Consider the following 25282-nt stretch of genomic DNA (forward strand, 5'->3'; position numbering starts at 1 on the left):
AGACCGGTGGCTGCGATGGCTGATCTGTTGATCTGTTGATCGGCGAGCGATACGCAGATGGCTGAGAATATGCGGCTTGGAGGATCCAGCCACTTGAAATGACGACGCAGATTTTCATCTCTGACAGCGAACAGGCGATCGATGTCTGCGCCATGTAGATGTTCATGACGCTGTTCCTGGCCGGACCGGAACAAGCATGTTGCCGCCTCTCCGAGCTTTTTGTTGGGGTGTCCTATGGTCTTCCGTCTTGTTGTTCCGCGAAGACTGGTCAGGATCGACGTCGGCATTTGAGGAGGATGCGTCGTGGGCTCTATCAGTGTCCTCGGGCTTGTCCTCGTCCTTCCCCTTCCCCTTCCCCTTCCCCTTCCCCTTCCCATCACCCTCTTCCTGCTGCGTATCAGATTTCTCCTCATCTTCTCCTAGGCTGGCTTTGTATTCCTTCCACAGCTCATCGATCTTCTTCCCGCAGCAGCTTCCCCAAAATGCGTCACTGTCGTACTCGCACCCCCTCAGCCCCTCGTTGATCTTGCGGACGATGTCTGCGCCATGTTCTTCTTCTAGCCACTCTAAGAAATAGCCTGTCCGCTCATAACCCGCATCCCAATTGCAATCACTCCTTCTCTTCCAGTGCGGCGGCGCGTACCCTGCCTTCAATCGCACCCAATCCGCGATGCCTTCTATCAAGCCTCCCGGGGCAGTGCCCCGCGCATTGTGCTGCCAGCAGTGCACCATCTCGTGAACAATTACGCCTTGCATTTCTTCCTTCTTCCGCGTATCAGGGACGTGATTTATGTAATCGGTGCTGAAATGTATCTCCTTGTGATCGTCGTCAATGTCGAGTCCTGTGGTGTACGCTACGCCGGGCATGGAGCGTAGAACTAGCGTGATCGAGCGCGTCGGTGGTATGCAGTGCGTCTCGAGGCCGGTGTATAGTAGACGTAGAACGGCGTCGACCGCATCTTCGAGGGCGGTAGAGGCATGGAGGAGGCGGAGGAAAGCGCGGGAGCCATCAGAGGACAGATCACGGAGCTCTAGACGGAGAAGAGGTTTCCGCTGAGGCTTGACGGGCTTTGATTCGGAATCTGCACGGGAAGGCCGTGAAATGTGCAATGCGTTCGACTGTTCGGTTGACGGTGGTAAGGCGGAGGGCTGGGGGGCAGCCTGGGTCGACGTAGGCACAGGGGACATGGTCTGAAAGTACTTGGGTATCGTAGAAGAAGTCATCATGGAAACTCCAGAACTAAAAAAGAAGGAGCAGAGAGTTGAAGGAGATTCGTGGTAGGTTTCGCGGTTGTGCTGAGATGTTGACCTCTCGATGATCGATAAGATAGCGTCATGCCAAGAGATACAAGGTACAGGCACAATTGCGACTCCAGCCTGCATTACCTTCATTCTCCCCTGTAAAAAACCCAATCGCTCCAGTCTAAACTGATGAGAGGTTCTCAAGGTCGCCTTCTCAACCACTCGGGCTCTGTTGATCGTCGTCGGTTTCATGGCGTGCAGCTCAACCCTTAACTTCCCCCGCCTCCCGAGGTCTGTTCTTCGTCGCTTTCAGGAATTGCCCTGGGATCCTCTTTCCACTGAAATTGAGTCCCAGGTCACCGAAATTGGTACTCTTAATATGTCCCTTAACGAGCCAGAATGCAGCATCGACTCCCAATTGCGGCTGCTGGTAGCTCAGCGCCTTAGGAGTCAACCCAAGCTTCGAAGATCCTCTACACGGATAGTCCCGTTGCCAGTGGTAATGTTACTTCATCCTCGACCTTGCCAGTGTTTCTGGAATTGGGCCAGAAGCTTCCATTGGTCATTTGCGTCAACGCGACCGAAGTCACGGACTTTGACGTTATGCTCAACGGCATACATCTTACTAAAATCGACGCACGATGAAGGCGCTATATGGTCCAGATAATCCGAGGATATCACATGTATAGGCAGGCCAATTGGCAAGGGTGATATGCCGACCGAGTAGATGGCTGCACGGCGGGTTTGAGCTGCGTTTCCTAGGGCTCGCCGTCCGTGATACGTTTTAAGAGGCCTGCATAACGCATGTGAGTATCAATCCAAGGTCCTGATTGGGATGTATACGCAGAAAGTGAGACCAGAACTTGACTTACACACAAAGACAATCATCCTGACCTTCGCGAACAACAACAAAACATCGGATCTTTAGGAAGGAATACTGATCTTCCCCGGTCGACATCGCTACGATAGAGATGTTGTCTTCAATGTCGGTGGATAGCTCGGGCCAAAGGATTCGGAAGACAACCCCTACTCTGAAGAATCCGGCATGATGCAAGCGGAAATCTCCATCTCAGTCAGCCGACCCATACGGCAGATCACTGGCCGGTTGTACTTACTGGGGTCCATATACTCTGTATCGCCGGGACTGCCACTCAGTCGCCGATGAACTCTTACGTCCGGGTATCGTGGATCGTTCGGTTGAACGACTATCTTTCGATTGACACACCGCAAACGATCCTCGTCGCTTGGTCCTGCAGAGACATGGCTCTGTAGCGACTGTGCCTCGTCATCACTGTCTCTCTGGTCGTCGTTGTGGCCGGCTCCACTACCGCCGGGATTGTTGTCCTTTAGGTGGTTTTTGCCTTGCCTGTTTCTCTCGTCTTGCTCCCTCCTTTGTCGATCTTCGTCGCTTTCTTGTGGTTCGTAACTACATCACTCAGCCGACCATGTCACAAAGTTGACGAAAGAGATACCTTGAGCTTATGCAGATTTTTAGCCCGTCTTGGAAGACCCAGTGCCCGTTGTGGACGTAATAGTATTGGTGCCGGGAAGGGTCCCAAGTCCACGGGGATTGCGCAACGTCGGACATCTCAGCTATCGAGGATGTGGAAAGATAGGCGGGGCGCGCCCTGTTTAATTGCTTGCCCATCATGAGGCTCCCGGGTCGCCTGCGCCGTACAACTCAATGGCTAATCCTCCTGATTGGTCGCCTCCTTCAGCCTTGAGGAGAGTCATTCTGCCTTGCCACGTCGAAAGGCGGTCTTTTCGGCCGCAACGAGCCATACTGCTGCGTCAAGGGACTACACATAATATGTTCCCCGTTCGAAAAGACTGGAGCTCCAGCTGGTGGCAGTCAATTCGAGGATTTCACACTACTGTTGCTGCCGGCGCAAAGGGTGCCAAGCTATGCCTGCTCAGCCATTGCTTGCTTTTTCATCGATCTAGCCTGGTCCATGCTTCTTGCGGTCCAATGTCAGGCCATGCATGAGCTGCAGCCTCGTCGAATACGCTGAGCGGTCGTGGCCCCTATCGGAGCCGAAACACCGCAGGGCAATCTCAGCCTTGCTAGTGGAGCCTCAACAATCGGGTGCTTTCATTAAGCACATCGTTCCTCAGACGCACATAATAATTATCTTGGTATGCTTCACAAAGACAGGAGTCTTACTCTTTCTACTGAGACTCACCTGAATCCATCGCTATTTCCGGGTCAAGCAACGACAGTAACCGCTCTAGGAAGAACCACTTGTCGCAGTCTAGCGGCGGCGTTTGTCGCTTCCACTTAAGTGCGATCGCACAAGATTCGTATCTTTTTTCCCCAAACGTCAGCTTCCCTGTCGGGTTGATTCCGAAAATCTAGGACGCCCAATGTCGCTCTCGACCAAACCGCAGATAGGTTTGTGGACGGACTGCAGCAGCAACCAGCGTAAGTGCGTTGTCTTTGTTATCAACACTTTCTTGACTGTGCAACACAGGGCTGCAAAGACTACAAAGTGACTTTTGGGCGACGTGGCTCAAGACTGCCGTAGCGGTTAGCTTGACGCTGAGTACACCGTATATCTTCCGTATCGTGCGAAGTACTATTTCGGGCTTATACCTGTGTTTGAGTCCTGGGCAGCCAAGGACAACTGGTCGTCGCGATGTTGATGACGAAACGCAACCCCTCAGAGTGCACGATATGGTTCAGAAAGCGAAGAGCAGCCGTGGTACTGCTACAAAGTTCTTTCGGGCTTTGCAGGATAGAGACTCTCGATTCGAAAGCCGCCATTTGGCCTTGATGGCCTTCGTCCTTTCCGTCTTTTTCTTCACTTTCCTCATTCAGGTGGCGGTCGGCGGCATATTATCCGATCAGATTGAAACCAACAGAGTCGCGTTGCTTGATTCGGAAAGGTGTGGCCTATTTGAGTATGATGCCGAAAGAGGAGGTGAAGAAGATGCGGCCCGAGCCGATATATGGATGTCTGAGAAAGAGAGGCGCGCAGCGGAATATGCGCAGGATTGTTACAGACCGGATAAGGAGGCAAAAGCAATGTCTTGCAGCTTCTTTTACAATTCCACCATTGGGTTCCGTCGAAGAGAAGACAAATGCCCGTTCGACATTGCGGACGTCTGCACGGGTGGCTATCAACCGGGTTCCGCCGTCACGTTCGATACTGGCCTTGTCGACTCCAGCGTGCTCGGCATCAATCACGAACCCACCCACAAATTTCGAAGAACTACAACCTGCGCACCATTGAGCGCTGAGAGGCCGTACGTGTGGCACTTTAGCAACAGTGCGACTGACCATGGGTACCTTTACTACTACGGATCACTTTACGATACGACGAACTGTTCCAAATCCAACCCTCGGCCTCCCGAGGCCATTACCAACTACACAATGAGAATCACAGGTCACCCTTTTGATTGGTTGGCACCTGTATACCGCGTCAAGTAAGTCTCTTGAGGCATCAAGAACTTGAAAGACACTAACCCAACTTACCATAGCACTTATGCCACGTCGCTCCTAGACCCAATGTGCGACTTCTATCAACCGATACCTGATCTTCAAGCTCCAGGCCTCGAGGCCCCGCGAACGAAGACCCTGACGATAATTTTTGTCACTGCGCTGCATATTCTTTACAACAAGCGCAGCAACGATCCTATATTTCCTGCCAACGAGCCCTTCCGGTACCCAGGTGACACGAAAGACTACTACTACAACTCCAGTCCCAAAGCCAGAGCCTTTGCGTGCATTGACGAAACATTGCTTTGTGGACCCTCGGGTTCTCCGTGCTGGACAGCCACGGACCCAATACCATCCGGGGTCGCGAACACATCAGCGTACTGGCTTATGAAGTATGCTCTAAAGAATTCGAACACATACGACTCTATCAAATATAGACTTGGGACCGCACTTCTCGCCCAACAACGAGTCGGACAGTCGAGATCCCTCCCTTTGCCGGACGATCACTGGGAGGCAGAGGCTGAACACCTCTTCAAATCGTCACTCGCCCGTGCGCAGTTTGATGCCTGGAGCATAGCCAGCGGAGAAGATCACGACGTTGCTACATATAAGGATACCCTTCCCGACGAGGCCAGAGGCAAGGTCTGTGGCCTCTTCAAGTTCAATAGCGTCGGATATGTCAACATCCAGATCTGGCCTTTCGCCTTGCTCCTGCTGGTTTTACCGGCGTCAGCACTATTGAGTCGCGAGACGAAGCAGGTCCGGCACATCCTTTGGAAGGTATACATCTCGTTGAAAGAAGGTGCGGAAACTCTACTCGGGAAAAGGGACGGACATACCGCCGTGGCAGGTAATCAGATGGAAGACGATGGTAGCGATAGCGCTCTCAACGAAGGCTCGTCTGCCCACGGCCATCAGGAAACAGATGCGCAATCGGTTGCAGAGTCCTCAACGGCAGCCGCACAGAGGTCCGATGCAACTCTAGCTCGCACTCCTCTCAGCGCCACACGAAGAACCAGCAACCAGCCAAGCGACTACGGCAGCTTCACTAACAATGGCACTAATAACGGCGCCAGTCGGCCTCCGAGTTGTCTCTCGAATACCGGTCCACAAAGGAGTAGGGGAAGCTCGTCAGGGCAAAGCGGAGAGGATATGAATGACGAATGGTTCCCCCTCCTTATTCATAGCATCATTCTCTACTGGGTACCAATGGCGGTGAAGCATACTGTATGTAGCCCAAAATACCTGGTCAATTATCTGAGAGGGCGGGACTCGCGGGCCCGAGTGAGAATCGTATCACTGCCGTCGTAGCTGGGAAGGTCGAAGGGGATGAGCATGTAGTATACGAGAGCAGATTATATTCCTGCCTTCTTTGGCTATCAGCAATAACCTGGAACATCAATTGATTGCCGATTACGACAATAGGTTATGCCAAGAAGTTTAGGAATGAACCGAGTCCAGATATAAAACCCACGACGTCTTCTCCACCGCCTAACCCGCTCCAATCGCTTCATTATCCTCCGCACTGAAAGATGCCTTGAGGAGCGTTTGGACCTATGGAGCCCAATCTATGAGGCTGGGCAGTCACATTTGTCGCGCGGCTGAGTGCAGCACGAGCTAACCTTCTCCGGCGAATCAACCTTCCAGCGTTCCCCTCACGCAGGATGGGAAGCGAACCACGCAGATTTCCTTGCTTTTGTAGCCCTTTGGCTTTGCCGAGACCGTATTGAGCCACCCACGAGGCAGATTTGGTCCCGCCATGGCGACCAAGCTGGGCGAACACATCAGGTCCGGTGCACCAGGTCTTTTACACGGAGTCCACGATCCCTTGTCGGATCAATTTGTCTGAGCTATGGTATAGAGAGCTATGGCGGATCCTCTATCAATTGCTGCCGGCATACTTGCGGTGCTTGGGGCTGCTGGAAAGACGTTTCAGGGCCTGCAAAATGCCTGGGAGCTAAGGCATATGGATGAAGACTTCATCGGCTTACTCAATGAGGTATCTTAGCTCTAGGTCGCTTCTGTAGAATCCAAGCTAATGGACATAGGTAACGGGGCTCAAAACTCAATTACTCATTGTGGAAAGCTCCCTCAAATCAATCGGGGAGGAGAATCTCGAAGACGGGACGCTCGCCTGTTGTCTCGATGATATCGAGAAGCTGCGCTCCAATGCTAGCGAAGTGCTCTCCGAAATTGACCGATTTGTTCAAAAGATATTGTCGAAGAGAAAGATACATCTGAAGAATGGAGATCATCTGAAGCCTTCCCGACGAATATGGATGCGCAGAAAATACGCCTTGGCCCGTTTGACGGCGAGAGTTACACCCGTTGTGGGCTCACTAACGGCAGTTGCCGGGGTCCTCCGAACAATCTCTTCTGAACAAAAATTGGACAGGCTCAACTCGATGCTGACAAATTTAACAATCGAAAGTGTGGAACTGGTGACGCCCATGGACACTAGTCCTAGAACCCTAGTCGACGCATCCCCTTTCGAAACAAGGCTGGAATCGGCGGTCCGACGAAGCATTGAACTGGAAATCCCAAATTCACGGAGGTCTTCGATCGACTCGTTCCATTCAGCCATGTCTAGCAGCTCTGACTCTGCGTCTTCATCCATCATCTCTTTCAGTGGAACATTGGTCGATGATGCCTGTGAGCCTTTCTGTTCCTGCCAGTGCCACGTGAGTAGCCAGTTGAGAACGCCGCAGTGGGTCAAACATATCCTGGGCTCTATGACGTTTCATGGCAACACATCAGTCTTCCTCTCTCGGCGACCATGCAACAAAAGCTGCCGCCGTAGTGGGCCGTCTTCATTGCAGTTTACATACTTCGCCCCTGCCTGGACTCTTCTGAGGTCATTCAATTTCTACGTAAAGGCACAGTGCCTCCGTGGCCCGGACTTCAATATTCGCATGCCTCGGGTGATACCCTATCACACCGACGTCTGGGCTGTTATCGAACTCGGAAAATTACTGACGTTGAAGGAGATGATCGAGCGGGGTGCTACCTCTCCTTTCGATGTCAATCCCTCCGGGAAGTCGCTCTTGCATGTAAGATGGCCCTAGGCTCTTGTATTCGCCCTTACGCCGCTAAGCATCGACACAGTACGCCGCCTTTAAAGGCCAAGACCAGATCTACTCTTATCTGGTCTCAATGGGAGCTGACCCATGCCTCCGAGATGCGCGCGGAATGTAAGTCTTCTCAACCCTGTTTCTATCAGCCGCTAACAGTACTTCCCGATATAGCCCTGCACATCAACCCGGTGTCGATCGAGCGCTCACGGGAACCGCTCTGGATCGGAATGTCGGTCGCACAGCACTGACTGCGTCGTGTGACCTCTTTATCAACACGGCCACGCTCGAGCAACAGGACTTTACCCTACTGCACCTGATTATATTTGGCTTAAACCCCTTGGATCTCGAACTGGTGCTTAAACACTATCCTTCGGACATCGACATGCCCGATGTCAATGGGCGAACGCCGCTTATGTGGGCCGCATGGAGAGGCGATATACAGAGCCTGGATCTACTACTCAACGCACGCGGCGATACGAATCGCACAGATATCGACAGGAAGGACCGCGAGGGATACAGCGCCTTAGCGAGAGCAGCAGAAGCTGGCCATCTAGACTGCGTCCGGAGGCTCCTTGAAGCGGGTACCTCAGTTCACATCACCGATGGTTGGGGATTGCAACCTATCCACCATGCGTGCGGGAATAAGGCCAACTGGTTGGCTATTGTTGAAGAGCTGCTCAAAAAGGGAGCGGATCCGAATGCGCCCAGTGAAAATGGTACGCCCTTGCACGAAGCAGCCAATAGGGGCTCTCTCGACACTGTCAAATACCTCATCAATAGTGGCGCAGATACCGATGCACAGGATTCGGATGGGGACACGCCTGCTATGGTTGCGCTTGTATGTTGGAACGAGTCGACTTTCATTTACCTTGCCGAAGCTGGAGCGAAGTTGTACCTTACAGACAGCATGGGTATGAACGTTGTGAATATAGCGATCCGCTGTGCTTCAACCGGTATATGGGACGCCATCATAGAGTTTGCGAGAGAAGGTCGGTTGGATGGCTTGGACTTGGACGCACAGCATCAGGGGCACGACATTCATCACTGCTTTCATACTTGCGGAGATCTCGTGTATGTAGGAAAGAGACGGGTAAAAGAGGAGGAGGAGCGCAAATTTCTCAGCATGATTGAGGAGCTACGGTCGATCATCTCCTAAAACAGGCATTCGTGTAGATGATTCTTGAATCGCGAAAGAAGACGCTATGGCCACCAATCTCAGTATTCATGGGCATCCTCTAGGTCGCTTCTTGTTCTTCTCCTTCTTGCACCAGAGGTTCTCTACCGTCTTTCCCGTTCGACATGCTCTGGCACTGGACGCATCCCTAGCAATGGATACTGACCCGGTTGTGAATAACCGCTCGGCAGTTCGGGGCCGTCGCGGCTTCCCTGGGCTCCTTTTCCCTTTCCATTTCCGGTTGAGTCGACGGCTGCATCGGCTCGGCTGAGGTTATTTTCGTTGTCGAAGATGTAGCTACTGACTTGATCCTTTTGCTTATCACCAGGCTCATCGTCCGCCTCGCTTGTGTGACCGGCACCATGCTGGCTCTGCGATGTCTGATGATGACTGGAACCGAACAAACCTGTGTAAGAATGTCCGGCTGTTGGTGGCAATGCACTCAACTTGGCTATTCTCCAGTGGACAACGCATTGGGAGATCAGTTTCCATTCATCGTCTAGATCCACGTAGCCAAAGGGGTCCACTTTGACGGTATGTTCGATGGTGTATAATTTGACAAAATTGACGCGGGAGAGGAGATCCATCTTGTTATCCCATGGTTTCAAGCCTATAACCCGGATAGGGTCGCCCATTGGAAGCTCCGTTTGGGAAGATGGATGCTCGCTTGGGAGCGGTTGCGGCGCATCCGGGCCAGTGTACACGATAGCGTGGTGACTCTTTACCTTGAATCCTGTGACTCCTCGCCCGCCGTATGTTTGGATGGGTCTAAAAGACGCACATTAGTTCTGCTCCAAGCGCGCAAAGGTACGTCTCATGCCAGTATATGCAGGTTCAACTTACAAGCAAGTGCAACAACCATGGCCTTCACGAACGACTACAAACCATCGCACCTTCACAGATTGATTCTCCTGTGGGAATCTCGATGTCGTTACCATTGTCATGTTATCATCAACATCGCCCTCCAGCTCAGGCCAGAGCACCCGGAAAACTACGCCTATTTTGAAGAACTTGTATCCTGGAAGTCGGACGGAGAAATCTAGCCAATGTTCAGTGCCCAAGAAGGATGCCTTGACTAGTGGATGCTTACTAGGATCCATTTCCTCTACATAACCTGCACTTCCTAGCAATTTCCGATGGGGTCGAACGCCCGGTATAACCTCCTCACGAGGCTCCTTCTCAACATGTCGAGCGACCTGTTGCAACTGTTGTTCGTTGGTGGGTTGCAGTTGCGATGGGTTCTCCGGGGACTGAAGTGGTGACTGAAACGGTGACTGTATCGACGATACTTGCTGTGAGAGTGCCGGTCTGTATGGGTACTGGCCGTAGGGTGTATTCCATGAGTAGTGGTTTGTGAGACTTAAAGGTGAGAGACCGTGATACGGCACTCCTTCGGCCGGGTTATGACTTAACGGTTGATATGATCCATGCGAGGGAGCAGGATAGCTTGCGGCATATTCTCTAAAGCAGCCCACGGGAGGATGCGTTTGACTTTGAGTAGCGGAAGTATTACCGGAAGTGCCCCAAGCCATGGAAGGCTCGACTGGTACCGTTGGTGTTGAGCTTGGACTCATTTCCAATTACATTTGATTTCACGTACCTGGTTGAGAAGAACCATCCAATGATAGGTTTGAGAAGGCAGCCGTGACACTCCAATCGCTCGAGCCTCCCGAAACCTCCCCGTGATGTGCTGGCGCTTGCGACGTTTGTCTAGTTGTGTCTGGTTGCTGTGCTTGGGACCTAGGAGCTCAGCCTTAGACGAAGGCCACACTCATGTTTTCTCTTCTGCACGTACACAATATTATCCTGGGGAAGCGGTATCCTCTTGCCATCTTCGTAGATGTAACAATGGTCCTCATTGTCAACCCAATAGTGTTGGTTCCGGGCCTTGTCGAACTCCCATTTTGTGAAGACCATGTTTCCGGGCGAGGCTCAAAGACACGCTATGGACCGAAGCTCATGCGCGCTCGCAAGGCTATAAATAAGTCGAAGCGGAGCACCACGTGATGCGGCTGTGTTGGTAGCAGTGGTATGATTCGCTCCAGCGTATGAAAGGAGGCGGGGGGCTTAGACGATGTGCTCGACGTGTCGGTGGAACTTGCAGTGCAGAGGGTCAGCGGGAAAAAGACCCAAGACACGCATACTGAAGGCTGCCATCGCTGAGCCTGGCACATGCAAGCCCGACCAACTCTCGAAGTTCGCGCAAAAGCGCCAAGACCTTTCTAATTGGAGGGACTGTCTTCTGTTATCGTGATTGCTCAGCGCGGCTGTCGAAATTCTGCCTTGGCTGGTGTGGCGTTTGGAAAGGCTGAACTACGTATGCGTGTCCGAACCTTGCGATTAAAAGGGAATGCCGTAGCGAAAAATGGGCAGCAGGCAGCCAATGTGGCGGTGTTGTATGGGCTGGCGTAACCTACAGGAGCGTGTTTTACAATGGCCTTTAGTGGGAAGGCTGCTCCAACTTCTTAAGCAGACTTACATAGCCCGAGTAAGAGAAAATTGGTGAGACTGCTAAGTTTTTGGCGGAAAGCGAGTTGTGTCTAGTGTGCTCTATATGCATCATGCTTCTTGTTGGTTCCTCTCAAAGTCTATAGAGACCCTCCATGGTATTCCCTGCTGGTACTACCTAAGGCGGTAATACTGACGGTCGCAAGAACAAACATGATTTTCGGAGGTCTAAGACCTCTCCTACTCCACGGTAGCCGTGCTCTTAAAGAATTGTGGGAAGACATGCCGAAGCTCTATGAGACTCCTTATCTGGTACTTCGCAGCTGGGTGAGCGGGATCGGGATCTGACTCGTCTAGGAGATGCACTGTGTTCCAACCTCGCGCATGTGCCGCTTTGCTGTTGATGTAGGAGTCATCTGAAGGCAGGTTAGTATTTTATCGATTCAGAGCACCTGCTGATCAACTTACCAACAAAGAAGCAGCTCTTGTTCGACTTGACGCCAGCCTCCTGCATAGCCTTGTCGAACATCTCAACATGGGGCTTGCAGTAAAACTGATCGGAGCCGTAATCACAATAAGTTATGCCCTCGAACAAGTCATCAACTTCCAGCAGCTTAATCACTCTCTTGCCGTGGGTGATATATGCGTTGGTGAAGAGCCATAAGCGGACTTTGCTCCTGTCGATATCTTCAAGCAATTTGCGGAGCTCTGGATTGGGCTTGATGATGTCTTCAAGGGGTAGGGCGTCGTCCACTTTGCGGTTGTAATCCAGTGCGTCGACTTTGTGATGGCGGACGAGGCCCTCGATGGCGAGACCGTATTCTCGGTAGTATTTGAAGTGCAGTGCATTGGCGTCCTTTTGAGAGAGTGATAGATGGGTTTCAAAGTACTTGTCTGCCAGGGGTTAATGCTGTTCCGTGGAATGGATACTAGGGAAATTATATGTGGCCATTGGGAAGCTACCTTTTTCCCAGTCAAGCGGAAATTATTAATTTTAAATCGCTTAGGGAACCAAAAAGAACACTGAGCAACGTACCGATTAACTCGGACATCATGTGCGCAACCTTTGTGCCTGATCAACGATGAGTCAGTGAGCGACATAGAAGCCTGGAAATCGTAAGGACACACTCTTGGGGTAAAGCTAGAACGATGTCAGTATAAGCAGTTGAAAATGGGGCTTTAGCCGTACACAGTTGTCTATGTCGAAGAAAAAGACCGGTTTCTCGTTCTCTTCCGCCATGCTGCCCATAACTTCCGCCCTAGAAATTGTCGGACTCAGGGGTAGAGCGGATGTCTTCTCCTTATGGTTTCTTCTTAAAAACGGTATCGTTATGTTGGGGTGTAACGCCTAGGGATTTGAGCAGATCTTCTTTCGGACTGCAAGAGTACCGCGTGGGGTACGTCACTGAGATGGTACAATGGCGGGCGATGGCTCAGGACGGGCAAATGAATGATGGCAGAAAGAGAACAATGGAAGTCGGGAATTGCTTGAAGGAGTAGAGTCTCGAGTAACGGATACTGGAACCTCGTGGTGCTGAACGAACATGGTGAAAGCTCGGAACGTGGGAGAGGATGGACGACCCATTCCCGGACTAGCGCCTTGGCATGCAATTCTAACGCCCAGGCGCACTCGCGTCTTCCCGGAGAGCTTCGTCTCCCAACCCCTTCTTTTTCATCGGCCTCAACACACGGCGACACCATGTACACGCTCTGTATTTGTATACATTCCACTTACTAATTGACAAGCTCAACCAGCCTTCTTGGAGCTGGTTTTGAGTGGGTGAGTTGGGCTATCAGTCGGTTGCCGCGCCGCCATGTCGACCACCGCAGCACCACCGCATCTGAACGGCAGCAGCGTCGCACCCGCTGAGGTCCGTCGCGAAGCCGACTTCCTCGAGAAGCTTTTGCAGATCCGAGATGATGTGCTTGCTGGCAAACATCCACGTATCCGCCTCCCACCCAAAGTACTAGAGCAGGTAGCACCGCGTCCTCCCCAGCAAACTCCACCCAAGAGACCCGCGACCAACGGCACTCCTAATGGGACGTCGACTCCGCAGTTATTCCCGCCGCGCCCCGAAAGCTCTCTGCAGCAGTTCCCTCCGCCAAACGAGTTTGCTTCCCCTGTCCCACATGCTTCGCGACCTTTCTCGGCTAAGTCGGCGTCGTCTGGAATCGACCCGGTCTTGCTCACCAAGTCTGATCACCTCATTCGGGCGGAGCTGCAGCTTAAGCGACAGCAGATAGAACGGACACTGAAGGATCAGCTGGACAAGCAGGGGCGTGCCAAGGACGAGGAGCGCGAGGTCCTTGATGTCGAGAATCTCTTCGCTCAGGCCCAAAGTCTGGTCAAGCCTATATCTGGCCTGCAGATTCCCGCTACTAACAGCGACAACGCTGAGTCTTTCGATGAGAATTCGTACTACTCTAGCAAAGCGGACAGTTGGTCGTCAGAGGAGGTTGATCACAATCAGAACGCCAGCGCTGATGCCGCAGCACCACTCACTTTACAGGGCAAACGCTCCGCGGATAAGGCCAAACTGACTGCAACCAAGCCTGCTCCGCCCCAAGCCGATGCTGAAGTGATTGATCTCGATGAAGAGCCCTACGAGCCTGCCGAGGACATAGAGATCTATGAGCCCGAGCCTGCCAGGCTACGCGAGGAGGCTGATGAGTCCGATTACTCGCCGCCTCCTGCCGATGTAGGCCCAAGTGAGCCAACGCGGGGACGAGTACGAGAACGAGCGGTGGAAAATCACGGCAACGCCAATGGGTACGGGTCGGTGTTCCCTTCTCTTCTTCTTTTATTATCTCTGGCTTGCGGCCTTCCGTTCCATTCCATGTTACATATTTTGCATAGCAGTCATTGAGCGGTTTGGAGACTTTCGTTGCTTACCATCCTCTTGACAACATTTTAGGAATGCTGATTTTCAGACAAGGTCATCAAGGCGTCAAAGCCCGACGGGTCCGGTACCGCCAATTCAAAACACACGAAAGCGCAGGAGAGAGGAGAAACGGGAAGAGAAACGGGAGGAGAAGCGTCGGCAGCAAGCAAACAAGCGCGTTGCTCGCTCTCCGGAGCCATACATCAAAGAAGAGCCGCAATCACCGCCTCCTTTCACGGCTTATCCCGATGCGCCACCTAGTAAGCGCCGCGCTTTGCAACCCCTTCCCAGCGATGTCGAGGTGGTGTCTGCTCGAGAGGGCAGCAGAGCACAGCCAGTCTACTACAGAGAGCAGGAACCTCCCCTCCAACCCTCCCGACCGCATCGGCAGTACGAGGAGCCATTGTCCCCGAGCGTTGTCCGTGTTCCTCAACGGAGACTGGAGCGTGATGACCAAGATCTGCGCCGTGTTGCGAGTCTCCAATACGCACGACGACCGTACTCGCCAGGTGGTGAACTGTATGCAGCCCCCGAGCCTCGCCCGATTCGCGCAGCCTCCCATGCCTTCGTAGATAGACCCATCGAGCAGCCCGTTTACCGAGAAGCATCGGCCCGTCCTTCAGCCGCACCGAGATACATTCGCGAACGCTCACGATCACCGATTCACGAGTATCTGCCTCGAGCGCAGTCACCTATGGTCATGGCGCCGCCGCCTCGCCGTATTGTGGTGGACCAGTACGGAGTCAAATACTACGCGGCTCCAGTAGATACAAGGGAATCGGTTGCGCCACCTAGCCGGCGGGTTGAGGTCGACCCTTATTACGAACGCGCCGTTACCCGAGAACCGACAATACGTGCGCCTGCTCGCGCGGAAATTTACGAGGATGATGATGTTCAGAGGATGCCCCCACCTCCGCCCCGGCGCTATGAAGCTTCGGATGCCGACGTTATCGAGACGCGACCTTACCGCCGAGAGGCTTCACATCGGCCAGTCGAGGTGGAATTTCGGCCACAAGAGGTGATTGAGCGACGACCGATACCGCAGTACGAAGAGATGGCCCCGCCGCGCGAATACCTTCCTACGCGCGCGTACAGCGTACGTCCTGAAGTTGTGCGTCGAGAAGCGCCCGAAGGGTATGCTCGTCACGAAAGCGTTCAGCCGGGCCACGTACGCATGGCTGCACCTCGCTACCGTGAGGTGAGTGTAGTCCATCAGGACCCGTATGATGATCGACGCTATGCCTTCGCCGCGCCTCAAAGCCGGCGGTATGTTGAAGAGGGTGCAGCAGAGAGGCCTGTCGAAGTGCCGCAAGAGCCCTACGGAGGAGAGTCTCAGCGAGTGAGATACCGCTACTGAACGCCACGTCGTGTGTAAGAGGGGCTGTATAGCTCTATAGTATTATTGGTATCAATCACCAGGATATGCTACATGCAACTTTTGGCCTTCCGGCATCTGCGGCCGGACGCTGTAGCACACTCGCAAGGTCATGCAGGATGGCATTTTAAGAAAGGTGCCGTGAGGCTCGTGTGATTGGATAGCATAGGAACCTTTGATTTTGGCGAGGTGTAGAGCTCTCCGCCAATTAAGAGTAAATGTAATACTAGTACTTTCGGAATTTACTCGATGCTACAACAAATGGTGTTGCGCTGATATTCGGAGTTCATGACGACCTGGTTTCGTTGAGGGCTGGCTCGTGGCGCACTGATGACGAGTCGCGAAGGCGATTGCCCTAGACAGCTGCAGCTAGGTAGTAGTTCAACGCTGTCAAGAAGCGAGAAGCGGCGCTGTTTGGCTGGAGCAAATAATGGTAGTGGAAATTGGGCGGAGGGGAAAGTGGGAACCGAGGGGGTTTGCTCGATTATCGATAGCTCTCTCGGTCTCGGGTGTTCGTAGAGACGTCGATGGGTTGCGTTGGACGACGGGCTGGACTCCGCCGATCTCAGGGAGGAGAGAGTTGTGTAGGTGTCACAGTGATTATTGTGGGCATCCACTGTGGGCAAAAGGGCGAGCACCAGTTCCCGCTTATTGTTGATACTGCACAGCCCCCATGGTCTTCTGCGGCCTGCAGAGTGCAGACGTCAGCATCCAATGACACCGAAGCCGCCGACAGCCGGAAAGAGCGACCACATGCGTGCGGGTGTCACTGGAATGGGACGGCAAGCCGATGTGAGACGGGTGGGCACCGGTGGTGAGGCACGCATTGAGAGGGAAAGGGAAACTGGCAGGTTCTGTTGGCATGCACAAGCGAACGAGCGTGGCCTGTGGTTGTTTACTGCGTACGGAACGACGGGCGCAGGGATGCCAGGCGCGGGAGAGCGTGCAGCAGAAACGCTTGCGGTGTGCGAGGTGAAACAGGCTTGCTCGCGACGACGCATCTGGGCTCAGCGCGAGCCGGTCCTATGAAGCCTGAGGTGCTCCAGGTGGACACTGTGTAGCTACAGGTGAAGGTGTCGAAGGCGTTGAGCATCACCGGCCGGCGTTAAGAGGTGCCCCCGCATGTAATATATCGATCCCGGCCTTACTGCTTTGGGCCCGCGAGTTGCACGCAGTTCGTGGCGGGCCATCCCACAGTGCCGCGAAGTGCGCGCTGAAACAGAAACACAGCGAAACGAGGGCAGCGCGCGCAGCTCGAGGCGTCTGGCCGTGGGACGTTGAGACAGCTGCAAATGGCCGGCTGTGTCGGTGGTTCTGAGCCTGCTTTTGCGTCGGCGTATCGGGCTGGCCCGTGCGCCTAGCCCTGCTCTCGGGCTCAGCCGCCTTCTGGCTACACTTCGAATTCCCTCCTCTTTCCTTTCCACCAACTCGCCCGCCCGACACCACCCCAGGGCGCCCTCCTCAACACCATGCATAAGATATCCAACTTCACGGGCTCGGCCCGTCACGGATGGGAAAAGATGACACCCTCGGCCGGCTTCTCGTTCTCGAGGTCCAGCCACGAGATGCCCGTCACAGCTCCCATCAAGCGTCCGTCGACGGCAACCGCTGCCCCGCCCGTGATCCCGCCCGGCACCCAGGTCAATCTGTCCTTCAACGTCCCCTTCTCGTCGAATCTCGCCGGCCCGGATGTTGACGACATCATGTACGCCAGCCCGGGGGCAAAGGCCCGGTGGGCCCATCCGGAAGGCACGGCTGAGGGCACGCCCGCCCACAAGCTGCCCGTACACGTCCAGAATGTCGAGAACCTGCGTGTTCTGTGCCGAGAAGTCAGCGAGCAGACCGACGGCCGCGTTGCCGCGACCGTGGTGTCGGCCGAGTCCAAGCCGCTGCCCGGCCTGCAGCGGGGTCCTCTGCGGGCCCTGGTCACCAACGTCTGCCTGTCCGGCGAGCTGGAGGTTGTGAACCAGATGCGGTGCAAGATCCTCAACTCGACGCCCATCTCACTGGTAGGCTTCAGCTGCAGCCTCTCTTCTGTCCTTGGCTAACAGCGACGCAGCGGTCATCGTTCGTCGACATCGACTCAGACCTCATCATCGATCAGGCTACGCAGCACATCCGGGCGCCGATTCTCCAGCAGTTTGACCTCATCGCTAAGACCACGAAAGCTGACCTCTTCGTGCTGATGCCGAAGCAGCCCGACATTGAGTCCGCGAGCTTCAACGGAAATCTCGAGACGGGCACTGACTCGCGGCTCCGCTGTGCCATCTACGGAGACATGGAGACAATGGAGCATGCGAAGACGCGTGTGCTCATCATGATTGACCAGATTGTGAGTTCTGACCCCCGCACCCGCCGCGCACTAGCGCACCAAGCTAATTTGATTTCACCACAGCTCAAGCGATACGTGGACACGATGAAGCTCGAGCTTACCATGCATACGTTGATTTGTGGACGTGGACGCAAAAACATCAAATTAATTGAGTCAGCTACAGGGACTGCCATCTACTTCCCGCCGCCCTTCCCGCGTCTATTTGGCTACACTCCGCCAGGCGCTACGCGGAGACCCGATGATCTGATTTACATCACGGGAGAGAGCTCAGAATGCATTCTGCGGGCGAAGCAGCGGCTTCACGATTTGGTCATGTCGACCAAGGTCTTCGTCAAGCCCGTCATGGTGACGGACACGAAGCTCGATGCCATCCTGCTCGAACGCCTGGACAAGGTCCGCAAGATCATTGAGAACAACGGTTCCTACATCCTGCTGCCTCCGCTTGGGATGCAGCGTGGCGTTGTCCGAGTACAGGGCACGGACGTCTTACATGTCGAGCGGACCGTGCGCGAGTTGATGGCTCTCGTAAGTTTATCAAGCCAGCTGTGTTTGAAACCTTGCTCACCGGAACCAGGCTGGTCAATTTTACAGCGCCTCGTGGTTCATCACCCATCCTGATCCTCAGCAGCGCCCGCCCACTTCAATTGACATTCGAGCCATGCTTTCGGATATCTGCATTAACTCCGGCGCAGAGATCAGCTTCGAGAAGCTCAACTTCCACATATACGGGTCGGATGACGCCGTCAAAGCCGCGATGATGGTCATCAACAATATACCGTTCGTGAAGAAATCCCAGTACAACATGAGCGTCAAGATCGAGCTCGCCAACGAACACAAAGAGTTCGTCAGCGGTAAGAAGAACGGCAAGATCAACAAGATCATGAGCCACAGCAGTGTGCAGATTGTCTTCGACGGCTTCAACGAGTATAACTTCTACATTGTCGTCCGCGGCGCCCAGTATGAAGCCACCAAGAGCGGCCTTGACCTCGTCGAGCAAGAGATGCCTGCCGCTATCTCATTCCATGTCCCTGATCAATATCATAAGCGCATCATCGGCATTGGCGGCCAACACATCCAGCGCATCATGAAGAAGTACTCCGTCTTTGTCAAGTTCTCCAATGCGATGGACCGCGGCGGTTTTGGCAAGGAAGAAGATGACATTAAGGTCGATAATGTCATCTGCCGCACACCTGCGCGCAACGCCCAGAACTTGGATCTCGTCAAGCAGGAGATCATGGACATGGTCGAGAAAGCCGATGCTGAGTTTGTCTCCGAGACAATTAACATCAACCGCCTGTACCACCGCGAGCTTCTTGCTCGCTTGGATAAGATTGAGGAGCTGGAGAAGAAGTTCAACTGCAAGATTACCTTCCCAAGCACCGAAGAAGCGAGTGATATCGTCACTGTCTCTGGCCCTGAGTACCAGGTGCCTTTGGCAGTCGATGAATTCTTGGTAGGGCTGCCAATCTTCATTCGGCAGATGTAGGCTAACCGATACTAGGGTATGGTTCCAGAAGCCCACGATCTTGCATTCCCTGTCTCTGCTGAGCTTGGCGAACACATGCGTTCTCCTGAATTTAAGACTGACATCCTGGACAAGCTCAGGGATCAGTATGTTGTCGAAGCGCATTTGAAGGAGCCGCAGACAGAGACAGTCGATGGTAAGGAGACGCAGATTGAAACTATCCATCTCAGCTTCACGAGGAACAACGCTGGCGGTCTGAAAGACGCCTTGGATTTCTTGATCAACCATCTGGTCATGCATGGTTTGGATACCAGCACCATTCGCGGCGCCCTTCCCCGCCCCAAGTCTGATTCCTTCGAAGACTCTCTACCGTTCTTCGAGTCTAAGCTCCTTCAACGAGCTGAGCCACCCGTCGACAGCACCGACTCCCCGACGCGCTCACACTTCGGCGATGATGAACGCCCCGGAATGCTCGATCGGCTCCGTAAGCCAGGAAGCATGTCTTCCTTCACATCCCTCTTTAATGGAAGGAGGAATGGCACAAACTCCCCAGGATCTCTCTTCAAGCATGCCTCTAGCAATGCTTCGAAAGCATCCCTTGCCAGCTTGGAGTCCCAGGGAAGCGGCTACCGCAACCCTTGGAACGACAGCGGCATCAACCTCGCGGACGACGAGCACCACAACAACGGTTGGCCCATGCCGACCCCGCGATTTGAAAGCAAGTTTCCTTTTGGTTCTACTTCAGCGGCGCCTGGAGATGTCACTCCCAGGTATGACCCGCGGGCTTCCGTTGACAGCGGTCGTCCCTCCACTTCCCATTCTGCATCTGGATACCCGGCCCCTATTGGGCCTCCTCGTTAAACACTGTTTCCGACTTACACCGGCTTTATGACGAACAAATACCCCGGCTCCGGTTTACCTATGCGACGATATCGACCAAAAGAATTATACCCCATATGGCGAATTACAAAAGCCTTCGGTTGGTTGCTTTGCGTTTACTGTATCTCTCTGTTCTCTTGTTTCGGTCTCGGTTATTGGTTTCTGACTTGCTTTGGCGTTTTCGGACGCGAGATGATTCCCCCGGCGCAAAAAGAATATACCAATTTGCTGCTTTGTGGATTTGCGCGCTTGTTTTGAATTAGTGGGCGTTGGACGCGGTGTGCAAGACGATACCCCGGATCCGTGGTGAGACGGATTTTGGCGGCCTCTGGATGTGATGGATGGTGTATGGCAATGAAAACCCGGGCAACGAGGTGTAAGGCTGGCTAGGTTGTCTCTCCTCTCCTATCTCACTGGTGATGACTATCATCATCACGACGAGATGAAACGCACGAACGACCACGCTGGCAAGGACGGAGGTGAAGCGGCCCTGGCCGATATATGCATGATATATACACAATAGACGAAACACAAGTTACCCATAAATCATATCTTTCTCTGCCAGAGCTTGACAGGCCGTGTTGGTTTCTGCCCTTTTGAGCAGCGGGATGGCTTGGCGCACGTGCATGTGTCGAGAGTGACGTCGGCGATTATTGTTCGGCAATCGCCGAAGCATTACTGATCACCAAGCTTCCTGTCGGACAACAACTCCTTCCAACTTACTACCTTTACTCCCGCGCTCTCTTTATTTATCTCTATACTCCTGAAATAGCAATGGCGTCCAAGCGAGCTGTCCAATTGCTGTCCCTGCGTACCCCGCAAGCTGTCTCGGCCCACGCTTCATCACTGCGATTGGGAGCTCAATGCGCGCGATCGAGAGCCTTTGCGCCGGTTTCGGGGACCAGGAAGGATATCTGGAGAGTAGAAGCCGGCGCGGTGCAGCGTCGGTGGAATTCCTTCCCCAGCGACAAGAAGAGCAAAGTCTACCAGTTCGAAGATGTACGTCCGCTTCTCCCTCTCCCTCTCCCTCTCGCTCTCCCCTCACCCTTCCCCCTCCTACTACACATACACACATACTAACCCCCCGCCCCGCCCCGGGGCCTCCCTAGGTCCTCGCCATCCTCGAAAACCCGTCCGACTCCACGGTCCTCATCGACGTGCGCGAGCCCGATGAATTCAACGCCAACGCTATCCCCACCGCTATCAACGTCCCGATTACCTCGCAGCCCGACAGCTTGCTCCTCCCTGCTGAGGAGTTCGAGGATCGGTTTGGGTTTCAGAAGCCGCCGGTTAATAAGCAGATTGTGTTTTATTGTAAGGCGGGGGTCAGGAGTAGTGCGGCGGCGCAGTTGGCGAAGCAGGCCGGGTGAGTTGATGTCCTTATTTTTTGGGTTGAATGGGGTGGGTGTGCGGGGGATGTGGGAGGGAGGAGAAGGGGGGCGGGGAGGGCGCCACGGTTGGAGGAGGGATACTGTATACTGGATCTGAGCTGAGCTGACGATGTGGTATAGGTACGAGAACGTGGGCGAGTATAGAGGCTCATGGCTGGATTGGGAGAAGAACGGGGGACCGGGGACCAAGAGTGCGCCGCCGCCAGGTGGGAAGGGCGAGCCGACTAAGGCGGAGATCAAGGAGTAGGCTTCACTTGCTTGCTTTGACGTGGGAATACGTCTGACGCATCGGCAGGACGGCGGTGTGATCCATCTCGTACCGATAGCGAATAGTCGAGACACAGAACACTATCCCGAGGCACACTTTGCTCAACGTGAGAAGCTTGGCTGGATGTATATGGGCTGTATATATATGCAATGGACGATTATCAAATTATGGCAGGCTTTTCCTTCGCGAACAGTTGTTTTGGGAGGTCAACGAGGTCAGAGTTGCGCTTCGAAACTTGAACGACTGAAATGGATTTAAGAACGGATCACAAAGTGTAGGAATTATGAATTGCAAAGTAGGGAAAGGAATGGGTGAACCAGAAGGACTTTTGATTACGTTGGAGCCTCCCAAGGGCCAAAAGCTCCGTCTTGAAGCACAACTCCTCTCTAAGACATCTCGCCTCATTCCCTCCCCTTAAGCTCAGCCAGCCTCTCCTTGAGCCCCTCCCACCCCTTACTATCCTCCCACGCCTCCCTCCCCTTCCCCATAACGCTCCTCACCGCACTCCTAGCCTTGAACTTCCAGTCCCTAGCCACGAGCTCCCCACTGCCCGCCGCCAGCCCCTCGGTCCTCTCCCGCGGCCCCAGCGTCTCATACGCATCTACAAGATCAATCGTCTGCGCCACCACCGCATCCCACTCCTTCTCCGTCTTGCTCTCCCAGTTCGGCTGGCTCGTCACAGCACGCCACGCCTTCTCGTGGCACTCCAGCGCCGAGCCGGGCCGGTTCGTGTGCATGTACAGCGTCGACAGGATGGTCCAGAGTCGCGGGGAGAAGGTGATCAGCGGCTTGATGTGCTTTTCTACGAGCTCGTTGACGAGGCGCGGGAGGCCGGGTTTGGAGACGTCGAAGCCGTCGTCTGCGGAGGATTGGATGGCGTGCCGCACGAGGAGGTCTAGGATCTCGGCGTCGACGCAGGATTCGCCGTCGGTGGCGCCGCGGAGCTCGCAGATGCGGCGCTGTGCGGTGACGATGTCGGGCCACGAGGGAGGCGTGGTGGAGGCCGCGACGGCGAGCACGTTGGACCAGATGCGGTGGTTGTCGTGCTTGAGGGCGGCGGCGCGCTTGAAGGCTCTGAGGGCGTCGGTGCGTGGATGGCTAGTCACGCGGACCTCTGGGTTCTCGTCTCCGTCCCCGTCGTCGTCGGCGGCGGTAGATTGCGTCTTGGGGCGTAGGTGGAGGAGGGAGGCGGCCATGTTACTCCAGGCCTCTGCGTCCTGGTAATCGAGTTGGACGCAGCGCGAGAAGGCCTCCACGGCGTCTTTGAAGCGCTGGAGTTCTAGGTATGCGCAGCCGAGGGCGAACCAGGCGGGGTGGCTCATGGCGTTGATTTTAAGAGACAGGGAGTATGCTTCTGCAGCTTTGGCGTAGTCGTGTTGCGCGATGTAGTGTTGGCCCAAAGAGCGCTGGGCGCGGGCGTAGCGTTTGCCTGAGACTTCCCATGCTTTTTCGTACCAGGAGAGGTCTTTGTCGAGGTCGCCGAGAATGCAGTACAGTCGCGGCGCTTCTGCGGGTGGTGGATCTCGAGCAGCTCCTTCCCAGGTTTCGTCTTCGAGATCGGTAGCGGTGTTATTGCCCTTCGTGGCATGGAAGAGTTGGCGGCGGATGATCTTGCGGGCTTTGTCCTCCTTGTCTGTAGCTGCCCAGCATAAGGCTGCTTCAGGCCACATTTCCAGCCGCTCGTAGATTTCGAGTGCGGACCGCAGACCGCCAACGCTGACCCAGCGCGCAGCTAGCTCGGCTTCGAGTTCCCAGCGCGAGGGCGAGCAGAGGGAGAAGACGTAGCGTAGGCGCTCCTCTACGGGCGCGGATTCGCCTTCCTTTGCTTTTGGCAGGAAAGATGCTACATGGTCATCGTCGCTCTTCTCCCCGTGTGCCGTTGAAGCAGTCTCTGTGTCAGACGTCTCGGCAATGACTTGATCGACGAGAGCTTGTAGCTGGAGAAGACCTCGCTCCATGGTGCGCGAGCGGTAGCCTTCAATCCGACTGCGAACAAGCAGGGCCTGGGTGTAGACCTGCCAGTTTGAGCTCCCTCCCTCGAGCACGCGGGTCGCATATGGAAGAGTCTCTTCTCTCGTGAGACCGTCCGCAGGATTTGTGTTTGTAATCGATGAAGCCGTCGCAAGAAGGATGACCGAGTCAAGAGGATCCAGCATGGGCTGATTAGACGGGTCCAAAGCCGCAAGGCCAGGGGCCAGGGAGGTCGCATTCTTGATCTCCGTCGACGCCGACGTCGACGTAAAAGAAATCGATTCCAGAACTGTGTCATCGTTGAGATCCAGATTCTCCGGCTTCGACGTTCCTCCTCCTGCTTCACTGGATGCGGACGTCCCGTCCGTCGCCTCCGTGCTAGAACTTCGCGCGAGCACGAGCAACTGACTCGTGTCCTTCTCCTGGAACTTTGTCCTCTTTCCCATCATGCCGGTAATAGCAAATTCAAACTTCCTCTCCGAAGTAGCCTGCTCGAGATCCGCTCTCGCTTTCTTATCCAGTCCATGGTGTGTCTGTATAGAAGCTCGTTCCAGCAAGAAATGAACATGTAGATCCTTGATCTCTTTCCCAAACCGTGAATAGAGTATCAAGCCTTCAAGCGCATCCAAGTCTTCATAGATAGCCTTCTGAAGCGAAGGCGCAACTTCCGAAAGCAGCCGCTGATGAACGAAGTTCACCCTGAGTCTCGCCCACACCGAAGTCTGGACATTCTTCTGAACGGGCGGGCAAATCAGAATGCTCTCCGCGAGACACAGCAGCTCGATGTTCGGCGTGAGCTTATATGCCGCGATCCCATCCGCGCCCATCGAAGCAACAAGTTCTGCTCTCAGTTTGCTCAGTGCGGGCACCTTCGATGCTACATCCCTGGGGAGCAAGACATCCGCGGATTTGAAAGGAAGCGGCGGACCCGTGACATTCGCCTGCAAAAAGGCGTATAACGCGGCTACAGCCACCAGGAAAAACAGATGCTGACGATACGCAGCCGTTTCCCGCACCGGAGTTCCCGGCTCTTCATTTCTTTTCGATAGAATGAGGCCTAAGCGATGGAAGATGTAGTCGCTCCACAGCGGAAAGTCCTTCAACTGGACATCTTGGGTGGCCGCGATGTCTTGATGTCCAAGTAGCACCTGGACTTTGGGGTGCTGGAAAACGGTCAAAAAGTCTCCAGTTTCGGTAGCTTTGAGGACATCCTCGAGAGCGGCGGCGAGTTCGTCTGGCAGCGTGCTTCGGAAGAAGCGAAGTAGCACGTCTCCCATTTTGTAAATTTGTTCTGTAGAGGGTTTCGTGGGGCTTTTTCATGCTTGGGCGATGATTCATTTGA

The 25282-nt window shown here is 54.3% G+C and overlaps 11 protein-coding genes across 11 annotated transcripts; 6 read left to right on the forward strand and 5 right to left on the reverse strand.

Annotated features, from left to right (window-relative positions):
- Window positions 1-417: 417 nt before the first annotated feature.
- Window positions 418-1188, reverse strand: BU26DRAFT_401683 (plant basic secretory protein; the record flags this gene model as incomplete). Its single annotated transcript, XM_033822805.1, has 1 exon — window positions 418-1188. A coding segment is annotated over one exon (771 nt), but the record flags the coding sequence as incomplete, so codon positions are not given.
- Window positions 1189-1752: 564 nt separating this feature from the next.
- BU26DRAFT_568114 (uncharacterized protein) lies at window positions 1753-2830 on the reverse strand (the record flags this gene model as incomplete). Its single annotated transcript, XM_033833741.1, has 4 exons — window positions 1753-2035; window positions 2115-2304; window positions 2358-2668; window positions 2715-2830. 4 exons carry the CDS (start codon window positions 2828-2830, stop codon window positions 1753-1755), a joined length of 900 nt encoding a protein of 299 aa, XP_033680544.1.
- A 526-nt stretch (window positions 2831-3356) lies between these two features.
- BU26DRAFT_521969 (uncharacterized protein) lies at window positions 3357-6124 on the forward strand. The gene is made up of 3 exons (XM_033829671.1): window positions 3357-3664; window positions 3714-4668; window positions 4723-6124. Exons 1-3 carry the CDS (start codon window positions 3607-3609, stop codon window positions 5990-5992), a joined length of 2283 nt encoding a protein of 760 aa, XP_033680545.1. The 5' UTR covers window positions 3357-3606; the 3' UTR covers window positions 5993-6124.
- Window positions 6125-7188: 1064 nt separating this feature from the next.
- BU26DRAFT_71007 (uncharacterized protein) lies at window positions 7189-7841 on the forward strand. The gene has a single exon (XM_033836248.1). The coding sequence runs from the start codon at window positions 7264-7266 to the stop codon at window positions 7744-7746; it is 483 nt and encodes a 160-aa protein (XP_033680546.1). The 5' UTR covers window positions 7189-7263; the 3' UTR covers window positions 7747-7841.
- A 1131-nt stretch (window positions 7842-8972) lies between these two features.
- Window positions 8973-10602, reverse strand: BU26DRAFT_71017 (uncharacterized protein). The gene is made up of 3 exons (XM_033836250.1): window positions 10020-10602; window positions 9773-9968; window positions 8973-9697 (listed from the first exon to the last, which is right to left on the reverse strand). The coding sequence occupies exons 1-3, from the start codon at window positions 10501-10503 to the stop codon at window positions 9034-9036; spliced, it is 1344 nt and encodes a 447-aa protein (XP_033680547.1). The 5' UTR covers window positions 10504-10602; the 3' UTR covers window positions 8973-9033.
- On the forward strand, window positions 10603-11032 carry BU26DRAFT_71016 (uncharacterized protein). Its single transcript, XM_033836249.1, has one exon. The coding sequence runs from the start codon at window positions 10703-10705 to the stop codon at window positions 10934-10936; it is 234 nt and encodes a 77-aa protein (XP_033680548.1). The 5' UTR covers window positions 10603-10702; the 3' UTR covers window positions 10937-11032.
- A 397-nt stretch (window positions 11033-11429) lies between these two features.
- BU26DRAFT_521971 (pyrimidine 5-nucleotidase) lies at window positions 11430-13012 on the reverse strand. The gene is made up of 5 exons (XM_033829672.1): window positions 12567-13012; window positions 12506-12518; window positions 12414-12449; window positions 11846-12271; window positions 11430-11793 (listed from the first exon to the last, which is right to left on the reverse strand). The coding sequence occupies exons 1-5, from the start codon at window positions 12615-12617 to the stop codon at window positions 11618-11620; spliced, it is 702 nt and encodes a 233-aa protein (XP_033680549.1). The 5' UTR covers window positions 12618-13012; the 3' UTR covers window positions 11430-11617.
- Window positions 13013-13028: 16 nt separating this feature from the next.
- BU26DRAFT_521972 (uncharacterized protein) lies at window positions 13029-15887 on the forward strand. The gene is made up of 2 exons (XM_033829673.1): window positions 13029-14153; window positions 14314-15887. The coding sequence occupies exons 1-2, from the start codon at window positions 13192-13194 to the stop codon at window positions 15614-15616; spliced, it is 2265 nt and encodes a 754-aa protein (XP_033680550.1). The 5' UTR covers window positions 13029-13191; the 3' UTR covers window positions 15617-15887.
- Window positions 15888-17045: 1158 nt separating this feature from the next.
- On the forward strand, window positions 17046-20771 carry BU26DRAFT_521973 (uncharacterized protein). Its single transcript, XM_033829674.1, has 5 exons — window positions 17046-17643; window positions 17694-17966; window positions 18030-18491; window positions 18541-19419; window positions 19468-20771. The coding sequence occupies exons 1-5, from the start codon at window positions 17104-17106 to the stop codon at window positions 20290-20292; spliced, it is 2979 nt and encodes a 992-aa protein (XP_033680551.1). The 5' UTR covers window positions 17046-17103; the 3' UTR covers window positions 20293-20771.
- Window positions 20772-20988: 217 nt separating this feature from the next.
- On the forward strand, window positions 20989-22354 carry BU26DRAFT_521974 (Rhodanese-like protein). Its single transcript, XM_033829675.1, has 4 exons — window positions 20989-21309; window positions 21420-21676; window positions 21822-21944; window positions 21997-22354. The coding sequence occupies exons 1-4, from the start codon at window positions 21085-21087 to the stop codon at window positions 22007-22009; spliced, it is 618 nt and encodes a 205-aa protein (XP_033680552.1). The 5' UTR covers window positions 20989-21084; the 3' UTR covers window positions 22010-22354.
- Window positions 22355-22370: 16 nt separating this feature from the next.
- Window positions 22371-25240, reverse strand: BU26DRAFT_607772 (TPR-like protein; the record flags this gene model as incomplete). Its single annotated transcript, XM_033835785.1, has 1 exon — window positions 22371-25240. The coding sequence occupies exon 1, from the start codon at window positions 25215-25217 to the stop codon at window positions 22371-22373; it is 2847 nt and encodes a 948-aa protein (XP_033680553.1). The 5' UTR covers window positions 25218-25240.
- Between the last annotated feature and the right edge of the window lie 42 nt (window positions 25241-25282).

The sequence above is a fragment of the Trematosphaeria pertusa genome (genome assembly GCF_010094035.1).
Source record: "Trematosphaeria pertusa strain CBS 122368 unplaced genomic scaffold BU26scaffold_12, whole genome shotgun sequence".
Taxonomy (NCBI): domain Eukaryota; kingdom Fungi; phylum Ascomycota; class Dothideomycetes; order Pleosporales; family Trematosphaeriaceae; genus Trematosphaeria; species Trematosphaeria pertusa.

What these genes read in the sequence shown, in the direction of transcription:
- BU26DRAFT_521969 (XM_033829671.1), top strand. Translation starts at nt 3,607, where the DNA reads ATGTCGCTCTCGACCAAACCGCAGATAGGTTTGTGGACGGACTGCAGC. An exon ending in GGACTGCAGCAGCAACCAGC is followed by an intron (nt 3,665 to 3,713) that starts GTAAGTGCGTTG and finishes TGTGCAACACAG; the next exon opens with GGCTGCAAAGACTACAAAGT. An exon ending in GCACCTGTATACCGCGTCAA is followed by an intron (nt 4,669 to 4,722) that starts GTAAGTCTCTTG and finishes AACTTACCATAG; the next exon opens with CACTTATGCCACGTCGCTCC.
- BU26DRAFT_71017 (XM_033836250.1), bottom strand. Translation starts at nt 10,503, where the DNA reads ATGAGTCCAAGCTCAACACCAACGGTACCAGTCGAGCCTTCCATGGCT. An exon ending in TGTAGAGGAAATGGATCCTA is followed by an intron (nt 9,969 to 10,019) that starts GTAAGCATCCAC and finishes AACATTGGCTAG; the next exon opens with ATTTCTCCGTCCGACTTCCA. An exon ending in CATGGTTGTTGCACTTGCTT is followed by an intron (nt 9,698 to 9,772) that starts GTAAGTTGAACC and finishes TGCGTCTTTTAG; the next exon opens with ACCCATCCAAACATACGGCG.
- BU26DRAFT_521974 (XM_033829675.1), top strand. Translation starts at nt 21,085, where the DNA reads ATGGCGTCCAAGCGAGCTGTCCAATTGCTGTCCCTGCGTACCCCGCAA. An exon ending in AAGTCTACCAGTTCGAAGAT is followed by an intron (nt 21,310 to 21,419) that starts GTACGTCCGCTT and finishes GGGCCTCCCTAG; the next exon opens with GTCCTCGCCATCCTCGAAAA. An exon ending in CAGTTGGCGAAGCAGGCCGG is followed by an intron (nt 21,677 to 21,821) that starts GTGAGTTGATGT and finishes GATGTGGTATAG; the next exon opens with GTACGAGAACGTGGGCGAGT.
- BU26DRAFT_71016 (XM_033836249.1), top strand. Translation starts at nt 10,703, where the DNA reads ATGTTTTCTCTTCTGCACGTACACAATATTATCCTGGGGAAGCGGTAT.
- BU26DRAFT_71007 (XM_033836248.1), top strand. Translation starts at nt 7,264, where the DNA reads ATGTCTAGCAGCTCTGACTCTGCGTCTTCATCCATCATCTCTTTCAGT.
- BU26DRAFT_521972 (XM_033829673.1), top strand. Translation starts at nt 13,192, where the DNA reads ATGTCGACCACCGCAGCACCACCGCATCTGAACGGCAGCAGCGTCGCA. An exon ending in GGCAACGCCAATGGGTACGG is followed by an intron (nt 14,154 to 14,313) that starts GTCGGTGTTCCC and finishes TTTTCAGACAAG; the next exon opens with GTCATCAAGGCGTCAAAGCC.
- BU26DRAFT_521973 (XM_033829674.1), top strand. Translation starts at nt 17,104, where the DNA reads ATGCATAAGATATCCAACTTCACGGGCTCGGCCCGTCACGGATGGGAA. An exon ending in TCATCATGATTGACCAGATT is followed by an intron (nt 17,967 to 18,029) that starts GTGAGTTCTGAC and finishes ATTTCACCACAG; the next exon opens with CTCAAGCGATACGTGGACAC. An exon ending in TGCGCGAGTTGATGGCTCTC is followed by an intron (nt 18,492 to 18,540) that starts GTAAGTTTATCA and finishes CACCGGAACCAG; the next exon opens with GCTGGTCAATTTTACAGCGC.
- BU26DRAFT_521971 (XM_033829672.1), bottom strand. Translation starts at nt 12,617, where the DNA reads ATGGCGGAAGAGAACGAGAAACCGGTCTTTTTCTTCGACATAGACAAC. An exon ending in CATGATGTCCGAGTTAATCG is followed by an intron (nt 12,272 to 12,413) that starts GTACGTTGCTCA and finishes AACCCCTGGCAG; the next exon opens with ACAAGTACTTTGAAACCCAT. An exon ending in CAAGAGCTGCTTCTTTGTTG is followed by an intron (nt 11,794 to 11,845) that starts GTAAGTTGATCA and finishes ACCTGCCTTCAG; the next exon opens with ATGACTCCTACATCAACAGC.